This window comes from Heptranchias perlo, chromosome 8 (assembly GCF_035084215.1).
Source record: "Heptranchias perlo isolate sHepPer1 chromosome 8, sHepPer1.hap1, whole genome shotgun sequence".
NCBI classification, from domain to species: Eukaryota; Metazoa; Chordata; class Chondrichthyes; order Hexanchiformes; family Hexanchidae; genus Heptranchias; species Heptranchias perlo.
In genome coordinates this window covers 85841139-85864922 of record NC_090332.1, presented here as the reverse complement: position 1 = coordinate 85864922, position 23784 = coordinate 85841139, and the positions used below count along the sequence as shown (strand labels likewise).

General features: G+C 48.0%; 1 protein-coding gene across 2 annotated transcripts in view; it reads right to left on the bottom strand.

Annotated features, from left to right (window-relative positions):
- Positions 1-23784, bottom strand: part of sptlc3 (serine palmitoyltransferase, long chain base subunit 3) — a 107173-nt gene that overhangs the window by 42964 nt on the left and 40425 nt on the right. For both annotated transcript variants that reach the window (XM_067989456.1, XM_067989457.1), the window contains exons 5-6: positions 2614-2738; positions 405-498 (exon numbers count right to left, since the gene is read on the bottom strand). In XM_067989456.1, coding sequence (XP_067845557.1) covers positions 405-498; positions 2614-2738 — 219 coding nt within the window. The remainder of the gene's footprint in view (positions 1-404; positions 499-2613; positions 2739-23784) is intronic.

Sequence of the window (23784 nt, the reverse complement as noted above, 5' to 3'; positions counted from 1 at the left end):
TTAGGACAGGATTGGGGTTGGCTGTGATGTCTCTGTTATGAAGACTCAGACAAGGAGTAGGGCTAATCTGGGCAAAGCCCAGCAGGTATGACGAGCCACTTTGTTCAGGATAAGAACTGGTAAAGAAAAAAAAAACCCGCACGGAAGATAATAGAACCCAGGAAATGAATTCAGAGCCATAAATCTAAACTGGGGGCAGGTGAAGACGAGCGATGTTTAAAAGTCACTCGACCATCACACTGGAGTTATTAAGAGTAACCAAACCCCTCAATTACAATCTCTTCCCAACCCAATCAACTCCCTATAAATCAAACACAAAGCAGCTCAGCAACTCCGATCCCAAAAAGCGTGCAGAGTGCCTCAAGTTTTCCGGTGTAAAAGAATCAAGCAGCGTCACTACTCACTGTTGTGTTTAAACACTCTGATGGTGGATCCCGACAAACGAGCGCCAAGAATCAGGGACGTGTGGTTCAGCTCATCACTCAGAATAAGACAGCCCTGCACAGGAAAGATATTGAGATAACGTGTAACATTCAGGGAGCTTAATCTTGACTTAACTGCTTCACTTCAGCACGCTAAGGGTAATTTTAATAAGACGCACGGATTTCTGATTTGAAAAAAAGATCTACTCCCCACCCCCAGGTATTTTTTTAAAAAATTGTTTACATGTTCGTTAAGTAGAATTGGAAATGCAGCCAAATGCTTTGAACACCCTTGAGCAACAAATTCAAGACCAAGTTGATCTTCATAAGCTTAATCCTCCTGGGCTCCTCCACAAAATTTCACAGATTTTATGCAAAGTTTGACCCGTCGGGGATTATTAAGTGTACAGGAAATGGGGACTAACATGCTGCCTGCCTCCTGAGGGCCAATTTTAATTCAGTCCAGGTTGAAGGGATGAAAGTCTCCTTTCTCTATTTAGATACAAATTCTCACATTGAGAGACCATAAAAATGGCTAACGCGGGAACAAATGAATTAGGGGGCGTTCCGCGGTTTCACTAGAAAGGGGGTCGATACTGCCTCAAACTCATTTCTCATAGGACACTTAACATCTGGCAAAGAGGAGACTTGTAGTCCCATCAGTCTGGGCTGCATGCAGGACAGATTCCAGAACAGTAAACACGGTGAGCCATTCCCAGGGGCTCAACAGGGGAATGTTCTTCTGAGGGTCAAGCTAAAGCACATTGTACAGGGCAGAAGGAACTATATTCTGCATCCGGTCTGCTCTACACCTGTCCCATGAGCGTTTGACGTCCACAACGGGTACCCAAAGCAGAAAAAGTTGTGCCTTCCCCGTGATTGCCATCCATTACTTTGACAGGTTAAGCAAGTTACAAATATAAATTGAAGAAAATTAAAAAAGGGTGGCAGGAACTTTAATGTTTCCTGTGGTGCACTGCCACGTGTTCCTTGGTGAGCAGAGTATATTTCTAGGGAACCTACTGTTTTGTCAGTGTGCCCCGAGAGATGGACTTGAGGGGAATGAAGCAGCATTTAAAATGCGCTCCACTCTCTTCATCACCGATAGGTCAGCTGGATCATCTGTGCGGCGCCTTCCATCACAATACCATTTCTGGGGCACAAGGATGAGTTTCGACGTGAACTGCCTTGTCACAGTGCAGAAATATAATAAAAGGTTTCAATAAAGGACCCTTTAAATTAAAAAAAAGCATTCTCGTACAAAAAAAAATTGTTTCAGGCGGATTAGACAATGGTATTCATTTTGTTGAGCCTCATTCTTTTGTTATTTTCAATTTTTTTTCCCTCTCTTCCACAATGATTTTGTTTCCATACAGGCCTCATGTTTCACGCTCTTTTCTGTGGCTTAAGTCACTCAATACCGAACTCCCTGGCACCATCCTCATATTGTGAAACGAATCTTTTCCTTTCCCAGCTAATCATCCGCCCTTCCGAGTGAATGCGCGTGTGTAGTTTTAGTGCTGGACACGGCATTATAACAGAAAGACGATACATCGGGCGGAATCTTGTTACCCAGCAAATGCTCTCGAAACAGGTCAGTGGAAAGAGCAATGGTTACTCAGGAGAGACAACGTGGCAGTGGCTCTCCTCACAGTGGGGTTCGGAGCCCGCCAGGTTTATAACGTCCAAGCATCGGACACGTTGCGTTGAGCGCGAGATTCCGCTTTGTTGCACTTCCCCCGCAAGGGGGCAGGCAATCTGTTCCCAGATTTCAACCGATTTTGCTCCGAGACTGACCGTAGGAGATTCAGCAACGCAGCTCAGGATGATTCGCCATCGCTCTCTGGGGTGTTTCGTTTTGAAAAAAAAAAACAATGAGGAATTCATGACGACAAATTACTTTCATTTTCTCCCAGTGGTTTCTGTTTGTTTTTTTTTTTGCTGGCGAGGCCTAGAAAATGGTCAGCTGCCAATCGCCTCTGGGAATGACGCTTACCACACGGAGACGAGGAGCGGCCAAAGGGGGGGGGGCGGGGGGGGGGGGAAGTAACTCACAACATTTAATTTTTGTGTGCGGGCACGCGCGAGAGGATTTTGCATTGGGAAACAGAGAGACTCGCAAAGAAATTCCGTTGAATCGGATTTGATTCAGCGTTTGAGCAGGCAACAGATTGCTTTGATAGAAACTTACCTTGCCAACCAGAGCTGGAATATTCATGGAGTTGGTTGCAAACCCCATGCCAAATGTCATTGCTGCCTCCACTCCCAAAAACTGGGCGACCAAACTTTCTAGCTGAACGTGCTTGTCAAGGTTACCTGCAAAAACAAATCACAGGGAACAGATTAAAAATATTGACTTTTTTTTCTTTTAAAAGAGAAGAAAATGCAAAAGTACAGTTGCCTCACACTAACTACATGACACAGCTGTGCAAAGTATGGACCACATCTGCAGCATGAAGTTTGTATCCAAGAGGTCATAACCTGCATGTACCCGAGTATAAGCTCTGGGTACATGGGGCTTCATGGACAAAGGTTTCGAGGCACGCTAAGTTACAAAGGTTTCGAGGCACGCTAAGTTACAAAGGTTTCGAGGCACGCTAAGTTACAAAGGTTTCGAGGCACGCTAAGTTACAAAGGTTTCGAGGCACGCTAAGTTACAAAGGTTTTGAGGCACGCTAAGTTGGAGCACTGCATCACAGAAAGTTAACATGCAGGTACAGTTAGCAATTAGGAAGGCAAATGGTATGTTGGCCTTTATTGCAAGGGGGTTGCAGTATAAGGGTGAGGAGGTCTTGCTGCAATTATATAGGGCTCTGGTGAGACCACACCTGGAGTACTGTGCAGTTTTGGTCTCTCTACCTAAAGAAGAACATACCTGCCTTAGAGGGAATGCAATGAAGGTTCACTAGATTGATTCCTGGGATGAGAGGGTTGTCCTATGAGGAGAGATTGAGTAGAATGGGACTATACTCTCTGAGGTCGGCCATTTATGACTGAGATGAGGAAAAATTTCTTCACTCAGTGGGTTGTGAATCTTTAGAATTCTCTACCCCAGAGGGCTGTGGATGCTCAGTCGTTGAGTATATTCGAAACTGAGATCGATAGATTTTTGGACACCAAGGGAAATAGATCCTCCCTATCCACTCTTTTTAGGCCCCTTATAATTCTATACACCGCAATTAAATCTCCCCTCAGCCTCCTTTGTTCCAAAGAAAACAACCCCAGTCTATCCAATCTTTCCTCATGGCTAAAATTCTCCAGCTCTGGCAACATCCTCGTAAATCTCCTCTGTACCCTCTCTAGTGCAATCACATCTTTCCTGTAATGTGGTGACCAGAATTATAAAGCATGCACTCAAGCTGTGGCCTAACCAATGTTTTAGGGGGGAAAGTGGAGTTGCCATGATCTTATTAAATGGCGGAGCAGGCTCGAGGGGCTGTGCGGCCTACTCCTGCTGCTACTTCTTATGTTTTTATCACGCTATTTGAGGGGGAATGGGATGGAAAAAAAACACTCCTCCACTATACCAGTACTTCATCAAGTAACCATAGTGGGGCAGGTAGATAAGGTGCTTAAAAAGGCATACAGGATACTTTCCTTTATTAGCCGAGGCATAGAATATAAGAACAGGGAGGTTATACTAGAACTGTATAAAACATTGGTTAGGCCACAGCTTGAGTGCGTGCTTTATAATTCTGGTCACCACATTACAGGAAAGATGTGATTGCACCTGAGAGGGTACAGAGGAGATTTATGAGGATGTTGCCAGGGCTGGAGAATTTTAGCCATGAGGAAAGATTGGATAGGCTGGGGTTGTTTTCTTTGGAACAAAGGAGGCTGAGGGCAGATTTAATTGAGGTATATAAAATTATGAGGGGCCTAAAAAGAGTGGATAGGGAGGATCTATTTCCTTTAGCAGAAGTCAGCGACCAGGGGGCATAGATTTAAAGTAATTGGTAGAAGGATTACAGGGGAGCTGAGGAGAATTTTTTTTCACTCAGAGGGTGGTGGGGGTCTGGAACTCACTGCCTGAAAGGGTGGTAGAGGCAGAAACCCTCAACTCATTTAAAAATTACTTGAAGTGCCGTAACCGACAGGGACCAAGTGCTAGAAAGTGAGATTAAGCTGGATAGCTCTTTTCCGGCCGGTCACAGACACGATGGGCCGAATGGCCTCCTTCTGTGCCGTAACTTTCTATGATTCTAATATCTCCTTTGCCTCGGCATCCATTTTTGTCTGTGAAGCACCTTGGGATGTTTTTCTACATTGCAGGCGCTATATAAATGCAAGTTGTTGTAGTTGGTAATAATTTGCGATTGGAGCAACACACCTGAACTTTGATTAAGAGTCGCTTATAATCAGACATACAACAACAGGGTTGACTGAACCATTAAACACATTGTAAGGATCAAACCAATGGTTCGGCAACAATCTGAATTAATTGGGACAATGCCAGGAGAGAGTGTGAGTGTGAGTGTGAGAGAGTGTGAGTGTGAGAGAGTGTGAGTGTGAGTGTGAGTGTGAGTGTGAGAGAGTGAGAGTGAGAGTGAGAGTGAGAGTGAGAGTGTGAGTGTGAGTGTGAGTGTGAGTGTGAGAGTGGGAGTGGGAGTGGGAGTGGGAGAGTGGGAGTGGGAGTGAGAGAGTGTGAGTTGGAGTGAGTGTGAGAGTGAGTGAGTGTGAGAGTGAGTGAGTGTGAGAGTGAGTGAGTGAGTGAGAGTGAGTGAGTGAGTGAGAGTGAGTGAGTGAGGAGTGTGAGTGAGGAGTGTGAGTGAGTGAGTGAGTGAGTGAGTGAGGAGTGTGAGTGAGTGAGTGAGTGAGTGAGTGAGGAGTGTGAGTGAGTGAGTGAGTGAGTGAGTGAGTGTAACTCTATCTCTAGTTAAATGGCTACCATTATACTTTCCTGCCGTTTGTTAAGTGTTACATGTCGCTATGTGAATTCAGTCAGTCAGTCATAACCAAGAAATCATCATCATGCTATTCCCTCTCCCAATTGCCCATCGCTCACTGAATGGAAGAGCATTGTTTATAAGAATTAGTCAAATACAATTGAAAAAAAAATTAGAAAAATGTTCACATTAGCGCTAAACTCAATCTTTTCCAGTAAATATACGTCACTGAGGAAGTGGAATAGAAATATGTTAAGCCTGTGACTCATCCATTAGTGCTGGCTCTAGTGTAATGGTATGTCCTACACAAAGGGTGAACTACAAACTCAGTGGCAAACCTAGTGAGAACAAGATTGATTTAGCTGGTTTGATTGCGACTCCCTCCCTCTCCAGTAAGTTTTCCAAGCCAGTAAGTTCCTGACAGCAGTAGACGTCTCTGCTTTTAGGTGCACACTTACTCGAGTGCAGCGCTCTCTCAATGCTTGTAAGATATGTTACATCTGAATTTCAGCCTCTCGTCTCTCCGACAACAACAAATTGCATTTATATAGCGCCTTTAACGGAGTAAAACGTCCCATGGCGTTTCACAGGAGCGATTATCAAACAAAATTTGACACCGAGCCACATGAGAGGGGAGAGGGGAGAGATACAAAAGGGTCCAGAGGGGCAATTTTTTCACTCAAAGGGTGGTGAGTGTCTGGAACGAGCTGCCAGAGGCAGTAGTAGAGGCGGGTACAATTTTGTCTTTTAAAAAGCATTTGGACAGTTACATGGGTAAGATGGGTATAGAGGGATATGGGCCAAGTGCAGGCAATTGGGACTAGCTTAGTGGTATAAACTGGGCGACATGGACATGTTGGGCCGAAGGGCCTGTTTCCATGTTGTAACTTCTATGATTCTATGATAAGGAGATATTAGGACTGAAGACTTGGTCACAGAGGTGGGTTTTAAGGAGCGTCTTAAAGGAGGAGGGAGAGGTAGAGAGGCGGGGAGGTTTAGGGAGGGAATTCCAGAGCTTAGGGCCCAGGCAGCTGAAGGCACGGCCGCCAATGGTGGAGCGATTAAAAATCGGGGATGCAAAAGATGTCAGAATTGGAGGAGCGCAGAGATCTCGGAGGGTTGTAGGGCTGGAGGAGGTTACAGAGATAGGGAGGGGCGAGGGATTTAAAAACAAGGATGAGAATTTTAAAATCGTAGCGTTGCCGGACCGGGAGCCAATGTAGGTCAGCGAGCACAGGGGGTGATGGGTGAACGGGACTTGGTGCGAGTTAGGATACGGGCAGCAGAGTTTTGGATGAGCTCAAGTTCATGGAGGGTGGATGATGGGAGGCCGGCCTAGTAACCAAGCCTGTAACAATCCCGACACAGTCCAGAAACCTCAGAAAGTACTTTTAAAAAAAAAAGTCTCCTTAAAAAATGTTTGGTGAAACTATCATTCTGCTCACAAACACAAGACGGACAGCACCGAATCCTTTATTTGAAATGTTACTGCTACGAAAACGACTCTCAGCTCGCTCTCCGACCCCAAAACACAAAAAAAGTTTGTGTACCACTTTTTTTTTTTAATATGATGAAGCCAGGTCAATCTTTAAATAAAAGGGTGAGAGTAAAATAACATAATCCTCCCTGATGCTTTTATAGCTTATCTGATTAATTGCTGCAGGATTTTCCTTAATGTGAGTTTAAGTGCCAGCCCCCCTACAGTAGTTTCAAAAAAAAAGTAATTGCTGAACTTTACTCCAACTAAAAGCATGTGGTTGAGCAGTAATTCACCTCTGGGAATCAATTAGTAACACTGAGTTCGTGCTGGAAGACAATTTTTGACTAGATCCCATGCTTGTCAAGGACATAAATTTGAAGCTCCATATGCATTTGCACCTGTACCATCGCTTCCACTTTTAATACGTAAAACTTTCCCTGGAACAATAGACTGACGCAGAGGTCTGCGACATATAAACAGGTCTTACCGTTTCACAATTTCTCACCGTCTTGACGACCAATTTACTTTTACATGGTGTTGTACTGGTTGGTCGGGATTCCATAGGGAATAAAGAAAAGAAAGACAGACTTGCATTTATACAGCGCCCAGTAGGAGGTAGGAGGGGGATCAAAAGCCTCTCCACCACCTACAAGGCACAAGTCAGGAGTGTGATGGAATACTCTCCACTTGCCTGGATGAGTGCAGCTCCAACAACACTCAAGAAGCTCGACACCATCCAGGACAAAGCAGCCCGCTTGATTGGCACCCCATCCACCACCCTAAACATTCACTCCCTCCACCACCGGCGCACAGTGGCTGCAGTGTGTACCATCCACAGGATGCACTGCAGGAACTCGCCAAGGCTTCTTCGACAGCACCTCCCAAACCTGCGACCTCTACCACCTAGAAGGACAAGAGCAGCAGGCACATGGGAACAACACCACCTGCACGTTCCCCTCCAAGTCACACACCATCCCGACTTGGAAATATATCGTCGTTCCTTCATCGTCGCTGGGTCAAAATCCTGGAACTCCCAACCTAACAGCACTGTGGGAGAACCTTCACCACACGGACTGCAGCGGTTCAAGAAGGCGGCTCACCACCATCTTCTCAAGGGCAATTAGGGATGGGCAATAAATGCTGGCCTTGCCAGCGACGCCCACATCCCATGAACGAATAATAAAAAAAATAATAATTAACTGGGAGATTCAATCCATTATCCGTACAAAACACACTGATAAGGTGTTTTTTTGATATACTACTGGCTTCTTCCTTTCTTCCGTACATAAGGGTTTACTTACAGAAAATGGCCCAGTCCAGCTGATACACACAATGGACAGAGTGTGTCTTGAGAAGTTCTCGATGAGGACTCACAGTGTTACAGCACAAAACAGAGCATTCAACTCATCAAATCTGTGCCACATCATCCAATTAGTCTCATCCCACTCTTCTGCCTCTTCAATATTCCTCTCTTTCTTAAGCATCTATCTAATTCCTTTCTCAAAGAGTTTATGAGCACTGCATCAACAACGGATACGCAGGTGTTTCTTGCTGCCATTGTTCTAGGACGGAGAAATATCTCGAAGCTTGTCCAAAGTATTTAGGGACAGGCTAACCTCCTCCCAGGAAGGGGTCAATCCATTCAATTCAAGTACAAGTAATCCTGCGGGTGTTTTTTTTTCCCCCTCTTATGCTCGATTAGCAGCTCTATGAGAGTTTGAGAGACGTGCTTTTATTTTCCTTTGTTTTGGTCTATCGATAAAAAGATTCTGAAAATACATCTGAGATGACTTGCTTCTAGTCAGCAGCCATTCTACAGTCATGAGAGATGGGAGCAGAGCAAAGATTATGGTACGTCAGCAGCAAACTGCCATGTAACATTAATCAGGAACCTTACTTCAGGCACGGTTTTATTTGGAGAAGCAATGTTGCTGTTTTCTGTATCCCAAGGAGGAATAGTTAAGTCTATGATTACTGTAAATCTACTGTTCATCAATTTATCTGTTTACTGTTCAATATGGCTGTCTAGTACTTTATAGCCTGGAGTGTTTTATTGTTCAGCCTTCTGAAGTCAAGGAAAAATACATGGCACTACATGGTACATCCAAGCAAGCCAAAATACAGAGTTTTTTGTTCGACCCTGGGTCCACTATAATTACCCAGGTATTGGGCAAATAAAGGCACACGGTGGTTCACAGAGAGCAAAGGCTCACTGACAGGAGGGCTCCATGAATCTAACGCAAAGGTGACCGAAAGCGCACTCTATGCAGATGCTGCCCATCACCATGCAGAGAAGATGGGATGCCTACACTTGTCTCACCAGCACTGCAGTGCATCTACATCAGACATTTCTGGACCTAAATCGGGTTTAACGCTAAAGCCAGAGGCTAAATTTAAGCATTCTATAATTTTGTTGAAACTCGGGGGGGGGGAAAAAAGCTCAGCCCTCCCGTTCTGACCACTACCCGGTGTGCCCATTGTTTGTGAGCAGCAGGTGAGGGCAGATTCACAATTAGGTTTGCTGTGACATCCCCACAATTGAATAACGTGCTAACAATTACTGTCTAGGCTAATACATGAATAACGGTGAGTTAGGAAAAGGACTGAAGAACGACCCTCAGGATTACAGACGGCAAAGTTGCAGGAAAAATACAAAAGAAGTTGGAGATGGAAGTTATGGAACAAAGGAGAATGCATTGTCTGGTATCAAGTCAGTCCTGACTCCGGTTTCAGGCTACATTTACATTAAAACTGCAGCGCCAGTGTGAAGCAAAACTGCTTTGCACCAATCCTACAATTGTAGTGTAAATGCTTTCCAAGTGTCTATTTTCTTTTTTCCCTGCCAGGACAATGAATCGCTGGAACACTCTGCAAACGGGCATGCTGGAGGGAAACACTTCCGAGGGATTTCAATCGCCATTCTGACAGTCATACAGCAGTCATTAACATTGTTCGAACTTAGCCAACCCAGACTGGCTTTGAAACAGAACCGTGCAGCAACAATGCAAAAACTCAAGTTTGACAACGGAGGCTTTTGGTTTCAGCCTGAAAAGGTATTGAAGGCTGTCGCGGTCACTATGCAAGGCCAGAAAAGGTTCATCCTAACATTTGCAACAGACGCACGACAAATACTGCGGTTATGGGGATCAAGGTATGAAAAGCACTGAGCTGTAAACTGCTGCGTGCAAGTAGCTACCTAAATGACATATGTACAAGTTTCCATCAACCTTAACAAAGACAGCAGAGAGACTCGATGCCAAATGGTTGGCATAGACTTTCAAAGAAGGCAACTCGAGGTAAATTTTACAAACGGCAAGGAGGTGCCGCAGAAGTGTCTCAGGTAGTTGGCTTGTTTTGGTAATATTTTTCATTGACAGGCCTCCTCCATGGAATTCTGCAAGCGTCCAATCCCCTCAGTCAGGCAGTGGAAAAACTACCCAATGGACGCTGGCCAAAGGCGTCCCTTGAAGCACGTTTACTTCTGGTCACCGGTAACCGCCTGATTGCTTTGGAGAACCAACACAAGTTCTTTCTGGTTCCAAATCCCTTTCGGTATCTGCTGTGATTCTGCTGAACGAAAGCAAAAAATGTTTTCAAAGGCCTCGATATTAAACCCCCCCCCCCCAACCCCATGACGAGCGGGAGGGGGTCAGGGCGGGGTTTAAAGAGTTAAATATGGGAAACACGTCCCCAACATGCCGTGCACACCCCCTTTTTTTTAATGGCGGTGGATATCGGGGTGTCCGAGTGTCCCGATGTGGAGGGCACCTCATTAACATATTTAAATCCAGCTCCCACAGTGCAACTGGGAGCCCAATTTAAAATCGAGTCCTGGTGCATGGGTTTCCCAGGGAAACCCGGCAGTGAAAGGGAGGCGGGAGCTGCAGGCTCCAAAAGGTAAGTGGCTGTTTCAGCACTCCTCGTGGGCCAGGAGGAGCAGAAGTGCTTCCCCCAGGCCCCTCAAGGAAGCCTTCCACCTCCCACCTCCCACTCGGAGCCTCTCTCTCCTCCCCCCCCCTCCCCCCCCCCCCCGATTGCGCCCTCTCTCTCCCCCTTCCTCCTGATCGCGCGCTCTTGCCGCTCTCCCCCCTCCTCCCGATTGTCGGGGTCCGTCCCCAAGGATCCCCGGCTGCGGCCTCCTGCCACTGGTGTTCTCTCCCTCCCTCCCTCCGGCCAGGCTGTCCATTTGGCCGGCTGCCAGGCAGGACACAGAACAAAAAAAAACACGTTCATGAGCTCCTGCCGTTAAGTTCGGCAGGACCTCCTACATCCCCGGCCTTGCCGGGTTCTCTGGCCTTTTTCCCCCCGCACCCCCTCCTCGCAATTATCAGGGCCAAAATGTCCAAACATGATTTTAGCATGGCGGCAGGAACGCAGCGGGTGAGTAAACAGTCGCGTGGGAAACCCGGGAACAATTGCTGCACTTTGGTTTGAGCGATCGCAACTCAATTGAAGGCACTTAAGTTTTACTTCCGGGTTTCGCGTCTCGAAGCTGCGCAGCGGGCGTTCTGCGCACTCGCACGACGTGCTGGCAACTGGAGCATTTAAAGGGACAGTGCAAAAATGGATTTTGAAGGAGAAAGGAGGAACAAGGAAAATAGAGCAGCACAAAGCCAAGGCAGCATCCCGGTTCAGCGACACATCCCCTGAGGTGCTACTGGCTGGTGGCGAGAAGCAGGAGGCACGTCCTGTACCCAGCTGACAGGAGGGAGAGACCCGGTTCTGCCACTAAGGAGGCCTGGCTGTGGGTGGGAGAGGAGGTGAGCAGCAGGAGCACGGTGCCCAGGTCATGGGTACAGTACAGAAAGCGGTTTAATGTCATTTGGACAGTTACATGGGTAAGATGGGTATAGAGGGATATGGGCCAAGTGCAGGCAACTGGGACTAGCTTAGTGGTATAAACTGGGCGACATGGACATGTTGGGCCGAAGGGCCTGTTTCCATGTTGTAACTTCTATGATTCTATGACCCAACCAGATCGGGAAAAGTGAGTACATTTGCTGATTCACCCACATCCTGCGAAAAGAACCCCTCCCCCGCCCCCGCCTCACTCTGTGTTGGCACGGCTACTCCATCACATCACTCCTCACGCCCACTTAAGTTTCAGCATCAACTAACCTTCACTTTCTATGCACTTCCTCACCTCCCCATTTGTGCACCCACCGCGGCCTCTCACCCCAATCCTGATGCAACGTGATGCATCTGTCTGATAGTCACCGCCTGGTGCGTCGGTTTCAGTGTCTGCCTCACCCAAAGCAATGCACCCATCGGGTGACCACGTCACCCTCACTCACTCACAGATCTGTTCTTTCTCCCCTTGTAGGAGGAGCGCTCAAAAATGCAAGGGGAGAGGATGAGGACTGGAGAGGGCCCTCCACAAAGTTGACAGATGCGGAGGAGGCAGCCATGGAACATTAGTTGCACGGTCGCATGCCTGTCCGTCGGAGATGGAGAGACTGGCAACCCACAAAAGGCCGGTGACAGAACTTTAACATCCTTCACGCACATGAGGAATTGATGTTATAAATGATTGACCTGTTCCACGCCTCAGTATGGTCATTGGAATGATTGTCACTATTGCGATGAATAGTTAATATTGGTTTATGTTGTCTTCCAGGGCCTTCACGGAATCAAGAAGAATCAGCCGCTATGGAAGAAGGAGATTCCCCAGAGGAGCTCAATCTTTCCGAGGTGCACTGTCACAGGACATCCAGCCATGCACCAGCGCAGATACTCACACCTCGGTGGGTCCTGTTAGCCAGATAGTTGCATTGTCACCTGGTGACGCAAGTGCGCACGAGCAGACACCGGTGGCACAAGTGCGCACGAGCAGACACCGGTGGCACAAGTGCGCACGAGCAGACACCGGTGGCACAAGTGCGCACGAGCAGACACCGGTGGCACAAGTGCGCACGAGCAGACACCGGTGGCACAAGTGCGCACGAGCAGACACCGGTGGCACAAGTGCGCACGAGCAGACACCGGTGGCACAAGTGCGCACGAGCAGACACCGGTGGCACAAGTGCGCACGAGCAGACACCGGTGGCACAAGTGCGCACGAGCAGACACCGGTGGCACAAGTGCGCACGAGCAGACACCGGTGGCACAAGTGCGCACGAGCAGACACCGGTGGCAGGGGTAGCTGTGGAGAGTCTGCGTCGGGAGTGGGGGGGCGGGCCCGCACTCCTCTCCAAGCTCTGCTCAGCTGGATGCAGATGCTGAACCCTGGGGGGCATCGTTGAGAAGCTGAATGACAGAGGTACAGCTGCAACTTTGCGAGGTACTGGAAAACGTGCCACGCACACTCTCCACAATAGCGGAGAGGATGGAGGAGTCCACCTCCAGCATTAGCGGCGCAGGTAAGTGCGGGAATGTCCGCGATGGCGAGAACGGCAGTCTCTGTTGAGCTTCAAGCACGGCTCTCAAATGAGTCCACGCAGGTCATGACAATGGCCGTGTGGACTCTGGGTGCCAACATATCCGCCGCCTTAAACAGGCGGAGAGATTCTTTAGCCGTGGCCTTAGAACGCGGCACATCTGCTCACCTGCCTACTGGCCAGCAGAATGGCGGGAGTGATGTGGCGCTGGCGCGGGAGAGGGATGATGGCGAAAGGGGACATGGGAGTGGAGACACCGCTCAAAGTGCTCGCACCTCTTAACCGTGGCAACCCACCCCCCCCCCCCAACCAACCTCAACCAGTACCCGCAATGCTGCCTCCTCTCTCCATGGCCGAGTCTGTCCCCGCACAGGTGCAGGTGCAGGTGGAGCCGTCTTTGGTGGGGCCCTCACGTGCTCCAAAACCCAGGGGTCGTAGGCCGAGAGCATCTCAGCAGTCAGGGCAGGGATCTGAGCAACCTGCCACTATCTCTGCTGAAGCCACAGGGGATGCACCACGTAGAAGCGGCAGGAAGAGGGAGGTGAAGGTTTTGTAATTCACCAAGGGTATGCACAAGAGTGTTTGGCGAAATGTCATGTTAATTTGTATTTTTTTTTGTTTATGCCGCATTAAATGTAATAATTCTCACCACCACTGCCACGTCTTGTCCATTATCGAGTCCCTCTTGTGAATTCACCCTTTCATGTGCTCATCATGATCACCAAGTCATGATACTACCCATTGGGCACGTGTGCAATGGGTGCCTGCATGGTTGAAGGACTGGTTTGTGCAAACGGGGGGGAACCAGGTGGCCTGAGTAGTTCAAGGTCTTCCAATTTGTGTACCTCATTATGAGAACCGGTTAGAGATGAGTGACTACCTGGCTTCACGGACGGCTACGTGTGACACTGCTCTGCCGACGGGTTCCCCATCTTCACTTTCCTCTTCCTTCTCGTCCTCTTCTTCAGTGTTGACGGCAGATGAGGATGCTCCCCCAGGTCTATCCAGGCACCTGATGTGCATCTTCAGCATTCCTATGGCTCGTTCAATGACGCACCTGGTGGTGATGTGGCTCTGGTTGTACCACTGCTGTGCCTCGCTGGAGGGGTTTCTCGGAGGGGTCATGAGCCACGTCTGCAGGGGGGGTGCGTGGGGGATATCCCTGGTCTCCAAGGAGCCAGCCCTTGTGTGTGGAAGAGGTCCAGGATGTTGGACTCGCGCAAAATGAAGGAATCACGGCAGCTGCCAGGGAATTTGGCACACACTTGACCAGAAACCTCCTCCGGTGGTCGCAAACCAGCTGCGCATTGATGGAGTGATATCCCTTTCGGATGATGAACAGTCCTGGCTCACGTGGAGGTGCTTGGATTGCTACCTGCGTGCAATCAATTCTGCCCTGTACCCGTGGGAAGCCAGCCAGAGAGTTGAAACCCACTGCCCTCTTCGACCGGCTGACGTCGTCAATGGGGAAGTTGAGATAGTCGGATGCCCAGGCAAGCATGCCATACACTTATGTGCAGACGACTGAGCGACCCCAGTGATGTCACCGGTGGCGGCCTGGAAGGATCCGGAGGCGAAGAAATTGAGGGCAGTGGTGACTTTAACTGCGATGGGCAATGCGTGACTACCAGGCCCAGCCAGGAGCAGCTCTGCCCGAAGCAGCGCGCAGACCACCTGCCAACTCAATCTGAGCCTGCGTAGGCACTGCTGGGTTCAGGAAGCTCAGCCTTTGCCTGTAGACCCTCTCACGTGGGTAGTGCCTCCTGCAACCTCGACCCTCCCATTGGACTCCTCTCTGCTCTTTTGCAGGTCCTCGTCGCGCACCTCTGTCTTGTGCGCCTGCAGATCCCAGAACTGCACGACATGCCTGGCGCGGACGGTGAGGTGCCTCCTCCTCAGATGTCCTGTGGAATACATCCGTCGCCCCCGTCCTGATGGTGTCAGTCTGAGGGGCTCCAAAATGTAGGTAAATGTGTGTGAACACAAGAATTCTCAGCATCAACAAAGAAATCTCAGTCTAAACACAAAGAACTCCCAGCCAAAGGTTTGTCTGAGAGAACCGAGTGCCCTGCTGCGATACCTCACCTTTTACTGAGTTGGCTGAAAGGGCCAAATGAGCTTCGGCTGCAACTCGCCTCCGTTTTTACGGCACGTTTTCAGAAGAAGTTAAGTCTGTTCCTGTTGCAGAATCCGCAAAAAAAAATAGCTGAAGTGTTTCAACGACCTGGATTGGCCCTTTAAATATCGGCCCGCCGGCTTTTTAAGTGGCAACGGGACTTCCGGGTGTCTGTTGCGTGCGGTTTCTAACCCGCCTGGGTCAAACGCGGCCGGGATGCGGTCCCGCTCCAAAAAGCTGGTACTTTACCCTCCCACCCGCCCCCTAACCCATTCTTGGGGCTTAAAATTACCCCTATTGACATCAACTAAAAGGAACAGCAGGAGAAGAGCAAGATTCCAAGAGAGAATCCCTTATCCAGCTACTGGAGTGCAGATGCAACACTAACTTATGTTTATAAGGCGCTTTTAAAGCAACAAAACATCTGAAGAAGCTTCATATTTGAGGTGCAGATGCAAGCAAGAGTAGCAGGGGGTTTAAGGGAGGTAGCTGAAACTGTTTTAAGAGGTAGATTTGAGGGAGTCCTTTGAAGGTGAGAAGGAATGAAGCAAGATGAAGGAGGGTAGGAAGGGAGTTTCAGGTGTGAGGACAAGATGGCTGAAGGCTCTGCCACTGAGGGCACAGTGGAAAGGGGGGGAAGCAGGTAGTAGATCAGAACTGGACGAGTGGAAGATGAGTTAGGGATGAGTGACTACCTGGCATCATGGACAGTAGGACCGGAGGAGGTTGCGAAGGTGGGAGGGTCGAGGCCCGAGAGGGATTTGAAGAGGAGGACAAGGATTTTGAAATCAACGCGCTGAGGGATGAGGAGCCAATGGAGCTTGGCAAGGATCGAGGCGATAGGTAAGCAGGATTTTGTGCAGAGTAGAATAACGGCAATGGAGTGCTGGATGAGGCGGAGCTCGTGCGAGGCGGAGCTCGTGCGAGGCGGAGCTCGTGCGAGGCGGAGCTCGTGCGAGGCGGAGCTCGTGCGAGGCGGAGCTCGTGCGAGGCGGAGTTTGGAAAACCAGCGAGGTGGAAAAGTTGAGACGGGAGATGACACAGATATGGACAAGGGATTCAGTGGCATTGGGGTAGGGTAAGGGTGGATACTGGGTGATATTTCACCCTCCTGTTTGACTGTAGAGGAGCCCCTTAAACATAAATAACTAGTCGACTAAAACAACATTTCTCATGAGGTCCTTACCATCTATAACATTTAGAAACTGGAAAACTATCAAAAGCTGACTAAAAGCTTCAAAAAAAGCTGACACCTATAAAACAGGCTTGGATACAGGCCTGTGACGTGTAGTTGCACTGGATTTATTTGTACGATGTCAGATCACCTGGGGCAGCACTGACCTCTCGCATCCAGTCCAGTACCTTTAGTTACACGAAACTTTATGGCTCGAGTCATCCTAACTCTGTTCAGCCCTCCCCACCCTACTCCTGGATATATTGTATTACTGAAGTCATCAACAGTCTCTTTATTGTAACAAAAATTACACCTAGTTAATTTCCTCTTAATTATTAGGAGATAATAAAAACCCACCCCCAATCTGTACGTGTTGCCTACAGGCACATTTCAGTTGATATCAGAGCAAATATTTGCTCTCACAGGAAAGATTTCCAAATCATTAAATGGGTGAAAGGCCCACGGGTTAACATTTCACAATAATGTTCATTAACATTGACTTAAAGGGGCCTGATGCTGGGGTCAGAGGGAGGGTGAAACATCCAAGGGCTGTGTTTTAGGGTCCCCGCTGTTACTAATTTACATTCACGACCTGGATTCAGAAACTCAGTGCTAACCGATCGGACTTACATGCAATACCTAACTCGGCAGGCAGGCCTGGGTCGTGTAATATGGGAGAAAATTACTGCGGGGGGGGGGTGGGGAGGAAACCAGTTGCTGCAGGGTTTAAAATTGGCTGCCGCGTTTCCTACATTACAACAGTGACTACGCTTCAAAAGAGTACTTCATTGCCTGTGAAGCGTTTTGGGACGTCCTGGGGGCCGTGAAAGGCGCTATATAAATGCACACTCTTTCTATCTTTAAGTATTTCTGTGGCAGCAGGCAAGGAAGAGTCCTCCAAGAATTGAGCTTCGAGAAGCCGTGTTCCAGGTGTCTCTGCCTCCTCCGATCCGGCCCCACCTCCTCACGTGATTCCATTCCCAGTCCTTTCTAAATTGTGAAGTCGTCAAGCAACCACCATGTGGGGGCGCAGGGATCAGGAGCGCACTGCAGCACTCCCTCCGCACCCAGCAAGGCATCCTTGCTTTCAGAACCCCGCGCGTTCTCTCAACGAACACTCTAGTCGGTGAATGGGTGGTTATAGCGTTGTTCCACTGGTGAGTTGGCTATCGAAGTGGGGTCATGAGCCATCCTGACTGCTGACGGTCTTCCTTCAATAGAGCTGGGAGGCTGGGGTACCTCGTGTTTAAAGCATTGTGACAATTCCCTGCAGATCTGGCATCGACATGCAGGATACACTGTAGTTGATCACGGGCAATTTGAACAGTGGGGAAAAGGGAACCTTTCCCATTCAGGAAATTCAATGGGTCCACGGAAGGAGTGTAACATGGGTGCCATCTACTGCCTCCTGATCTTTAGGGAAAACTGAATGGCCCTATTATGTCGCTGCTTAGAAGGCACCCCAAAGTGGATAGAGCAGAGAAGGTTAAGGGGAGATTTGATGGTGTTCAAAAATCATGAACCGTTTTGACAGAGTAAATAAAGAGAAACTGTTTCCAGTGGCAGAAGGGTCGGTAACCAGAAGACACAGATTTAAGGTGATCGGCAAAAGAGCCAGAGGCGATGAGGAAACATTTTTTTATGCAGCGAGTTGTTATGATCTGGAATGCACTGCCTGAAAGGGCGGTGGAAGCAGATTCAAAAATAACTTAACTTTCAAAAGGGAACTGGATAAATACTTGAAGGGAAAAAATTTACAGGGCTATGGGGAAAGAGCAGGGGAGTGGAACTAATTGGATAGCTCTTTCAAAGCGCCGGCACAGGCACAATGGGCCAAATGGCCTCCTTCTGTGCTGTACCCACTATGATACCATGAATTCTTCGCCCTCTCCTGAAGATGGTATCAGTGACCTGTCTTATGAAGAGCCGGATGACCCTATGGGAAAAGAGCAGGGGAATGGGACTGATTGGACAGCTCTACTATAGAGCCGGCACAGACACGATGGGCCGAATGACCTCCTCCTGTGCTGTACCTACTACGATACTATGACACCCTGGGTAACGATGAAGATGTTCAGCATTGCAGCTTGGAAGGAGCCAGTGGCATCAAGCTTAGAGCTGTATTGACTTTGACAGGCAGTGGCAGAGCTGCTCGGTCTCATGATCTGGGCTGCAGGTCGTCCTGCAGAGGTTGGCACAGTTCATTCAGAACTTCCTTGGTGAACCAAAGTCGATGACGACACATCTCCTTAGTCGTAAAGATCTCCGCAGCCTAAAGACTCATTGCGGAGAGTAATAGCGGGCTGGCCTCACTCGCCTTTGATGCTGCTGCACCCGCCTTTGTGCCCTTCTATTCTCCTCCTCCTTCTCCAAGATTGCAAGCAAGGGAATCCCCATTGGGAAACCCATGTTGCTCTATGGTATCTCTTCCTTTGGTTGGGCGACCAGAAAGTCCCTCACTCTAGCAGTTTTAATGTGGGTCTGCTCCTGACAAGATTAGACCTCCACTATCTGCTTGTATGTTTTACCGATAGAAATGATGTCTGGTGGAGGCCGGGACCAATGGAGTTCTGACACCTTACACCATCCATCTCATTTACGTGTGCGTGCTGGTAAAGGGGCGGGGGGTGGGGGAAGAAGAAATAGTCTTTCTACCAACCAACCCCCGCCCCGCCCAATTCGGACCAGAAATTTAGCTGGAATTAAAACGGAGTATAAATCTGGTTGAAACGGGTCAGGCCGTAAAATCAGCCCATCAATATTGAGAAGCGCCTGCATTATGCTCCCATCTGTCTCATACCAGCCGTGTTCAGGATCAGGGTTTTGGACACCACTCCTGAGAAATGAAAATAACATGTCTGGTGTGGTTTTTGTCATCTAAGTTTTATTTTCTGTTACCACTTCTCTCAAAGTTTAGTTTCTTCTGTGAATGTGCGTAGTTTGAATATGCATTGCATCTTTTGGCTTCATACAACTCCCCTCATGTCTGTCATTGTGGATTCACGGTATTCACTTTCAAGTTTGAAGCATGTTTTCCTGCATCCCACTGAGACCCCTGTTGCATCTCTCAATGAATACAACATGGCTATAAGACACAATCTGTTAATTTGTGCTTGTGGATTAATATTGGGGGGGGTTGTTCTGTTTTGTACAGTTAGTTTATTATATTGTTTGTAATATTCTCAGCAGTGTTTGGTTGCCCACCCTTTCTCCATCTCCTTTTGCTTTGATTCAAGCCTCTGGTTTGTCAAGAGTGAGGGCCTGTGCCTGAGCCTAAGGCAGCTGTGCAAGTGGAGAGGTCTGTCAATGCTTTGTACAGTGGAAGTTAAGTGCAGTAGACTCCATAAGACCATAACCATAAGAGGTAGGAGCAGGAGTAGGCCATTTGGCCCCTTGAGCCTGCTCCGCCATTTAATGAGATCATGGCTGATCTGATTTTTACCTCAACTCCACTTTCCCGCCCTTTCTCCATATCCTTTGACTCCTTTGCTGATCAAAAATTTGTCTAACTCAGCCTTGAATGTATTCAATGACTCAGCCTCCACAGCTTTTTGGGGTAAAGAATTCCAAAGATTCACAACCCTCTGGGAGAGGAAATTCCTCCTCATTTCCATCTTAAACGGGCGACCCTTTATTCTGAGACTATGCCTCCTAGTTTTAGATTCCCTCATGAGGGGTAACATCCTCTCAGCATCTACCCATTCGAGTCCCCTCAGAATCTTATATGCTTCAATAAGATCTCCTCTCATTCTTCTAAACTCCAATGAGGATAGACCCAACCTGTTCAATCTTTCCTCTTAAGACAACCCTTCCATACCTGGAATCAACCTAGTGAACCTTATCTAAACTACCTCCAATGCAAGTATATTCTTCCTTAAATAAGGGCACCAGAACTGTATGCATTACTCTAGGTGTGGTCTCACTAGCACCCTGTACAGTTGTACCATGACTCCCCTGCTTTTATTCCCCATCCCCCTAGAAATAAAGGCCATACAATCGTCGTTATTTTCTTACTGAAGAATTATTTTCTGAAAATTAGCTTCAGTTCGCCTGAAGTTAGTATACCATGGCTCTGCTTTCAGTTGCCATATCAACACTGTTTTTCTTTTGAGTGTCAATAAGAAAATTTGTCATTGATTTAAACCTTTTATTTGGAGCTCTGCGGGTGTCCCATTAGCTGCACTGGATGCTGTGAGGGTCCCAGTGTACTTGATTGATTTGCCTGTGACTAGACGGTTATTTTGGAAAAGTCGAGCAGCAGGGAAGGTCCTGACTACTGTTACATAGAACGTACAGCACAGAAACAGGCCATTCGGCCCAACTGGTCTGTGCCGGTGTTTAAGCTGCACATGAGCTGTCTCCCTCCCTACTTCATCTAACCCTATCAGCATATCCTTCTGCTCCTTTATCCCCTTAAATGCATCTATACTCACCTCAACTACTCCTTGTGGTAGTGAGTTCCACATTCTCACCACTCTCTGGATAAAGAAGTTTCTCCTGAATTCCCCATTTTTTATTGCATTTATTAGTGACTATCTTGTCTTGGCCAATATATATCCCTCAACTAACATTACTAAAAAAAAAATGACCTGCTCATTATCACATTGATGTTTGTGGGATCTTGCTGTGCGCAAATTGGCTGCCGTGTTTCCTACATTACAACAATGACTACACTACAAAAGTATCTCATTGGCTGTAAAGTGCTTTGGGATGTCCTGAGGTCATAAAAGACATTATATAAATCCAAGTTCTTTCTTTCTTATCTTATATATTTATGGCCCCTAGTTCTGGTCTCCCACACAAGTGGAAACTTCTCGACGTCTACCCTATCAAACCCTTTTATAACCTTAAAGTCCACTATCACGTCACCCCACAGCCTTCTCTTTTCTAGAGAAAAGAGCCCCAGCCTGTTCAATCTTTCCTGATCGGTATAATCTCTCAGTTCTGGTATCACCCTTGCAAGTGTACAGCAAGCAAGAGGCCGCCCACAGACAACCGTCAAAGGTCTCGCTGCCAGCTGTGCTGTGCTGTGCGGTGGTACTGGAATGGACAGGAATGCAAGGTGGAACGCAGGCCACCTGTCTATCTTCAGCTGAGGGGAAGGCAGATCCAACTATCTACATTGAGAGGGCAAACGATAGATAACTTAGAACCTGCACATTTTGCTTTGTTGCAAAATTTGAATTTTGGAATTGGGTGGTTGATAAATAGCCACTGAACAGTAAGGGACAGCTGTAGTTTCATGTACTGGCCAGATTTTCTTGTTATGACCCATAGGGACGGGCATTAAAATGGGCAGAACACCAAGAGAAAAATGGTAACAGCTCCTGCAGCCGGTGTTTCTGCTATTCCCAGTTTCCTGCCCTGTCCAAAGCAGCACTGACATCTGAGACGTTCAACCTGCAACCACTGCTTTCAGGACAATTAAGGGGATGTCAGCGAATTCTAATGCTGACAGGAGCTGTTTGCCACTGGAGGAAATAGGTGCCACAATGGCACCACGGGCTCAGCAACTGGCCAGAAGCAACCCTGTCGCCAGAGAAACTGTCGGCAGAGAAACGGCCGAGGCTGTGGATTCGTGGGGCACCACTGATCTGAGTCCTACCGAATCTGTAAAGCATTACGTGCCGCATGCAATGAGCAGTGATGCCTACACGGCCACCCACAGAACAGGGAGTATAATGCTCACAAAGCGGCTGACAGGTTGGCACAGTCAGTCGTGGCATGCCCAGCCACCCTCGAAATCCGCTGCTACTGGAGATACCATGTGGGCTGCCCCTCTCAGCCCGGAAAACTCGTCCGCCTTTAAGCTAACGGAGTCCCGCAGGACCCGCCGCTTTCTGCGATTCGCGTCGGCCAGCATTGGCACCAACTTTGTTTCCCAGTCTTAGAAGCCTTTGCTGTTCACCTTTGTCCAGTGTATGGACCTGGTAATAGCACTAGGTCAGTTCAAATCCCACCCAGAGTTGAAAACAAACTTTCCTTATTTTCAACCCTTCCATTTTGCGAGGGTGCTTTATGAAGGATGGGGTAGGGACTAATTTGAGACGCTGCAGACACCGAAACAAATTTCAATTCCAGGTTCAGCACCAGGTGCAGGGTATCTGTAGCAGAATATACACAAACGCGCCCAGTTAGGATCCCTTTTACAGTGAAACCTGTAAATTAGGGACCTAAGGGACTTGCATCAGGTGTCCTTTATCTGCAGGTGTCCATATTTTCAAAATGGTCATTGTGTGTACAAGTAAACTATTTGGGACTGTCAATGAGTGTTCCCTTTTTTGCAGGTGTCCCTTTTTTTTTGGAGGTGTTCCTTTGTACAGGTTTCACTGCACTTTATCCCTGGCGTAACAACAGGGTGAGGCTGGAGGCGACTGTAAAGAGAACAGGTTTCTGTCGAATTTGACCCCCATCGAGGATCCTATCTGAAATGAATTGAAGCCTTCTCAACCGAGGTGATGGTATGGAAGGGTCGACAGCAGAAAACTGCCCTCACTGTGGCATTCTCACCAATAGAGGCCGCAAGGATGGCTAGTTTAGGAAACAAAAACCATTTGCACTGTCGCATCACAGCTCATCCTTCTTTAGAGGCAGAGCTAAGTGAGTTTTACCCTGCAGCTCGTCATGTGTTACCTGAGCTGGCGTTGGCAGCGGGGACCTGTCCTCCCCAACATGGACCTCCCTCATCTTGCATGTTCAAGACTGAGGTCAATAGATTTTTGGACTCTAGGGGAAATCAAGGGATATGGGGATCGGGCGGGAAAGTGGAGTTGAGGTCGAAGATCAGCCATGATCTTATTGAATGGCGGAGCAGGCTCGAGGGGCTGTATGGCCTACTCCTGCTCCTGTTTCTTATGTTCCTGATGAACACAAATAATCAGCAATGAGAGAGAAAATACATTCCTTTCGTTTTTAATTTGGTAACCATTCATGCTGCAAAAGCCATTACCATTTCCTCCCCAATATCCTTCTGCAGTTCCAGTGAAAACATCCTGGAAATGTTTACATTAGAATTTGACAATTTATTCAGCAAGTTGCTGCTCTTCTAGCTGAATGGACTTGCTAAAATTGTGACTGGAGAGTCTGAGACAATGTGAATTAAAGCCCGCGAGGAATAACATTCATTCAAAGCAAGAACATTTGCAAAAATAACTCAATTCCCTTGGGACTGAACTGAAAATTGGTGATTAAATAATCTTGACTCAATCCTGCTCATACCAGGGTCCAGATCAAATGATACTGAAACAAATTTATTAACGAAAAGGTCACTTCCTAGTTGGGACTGAGGTGAATGGCAGTTAGACTTTCTGCTTGTGATAACAGGGCAGG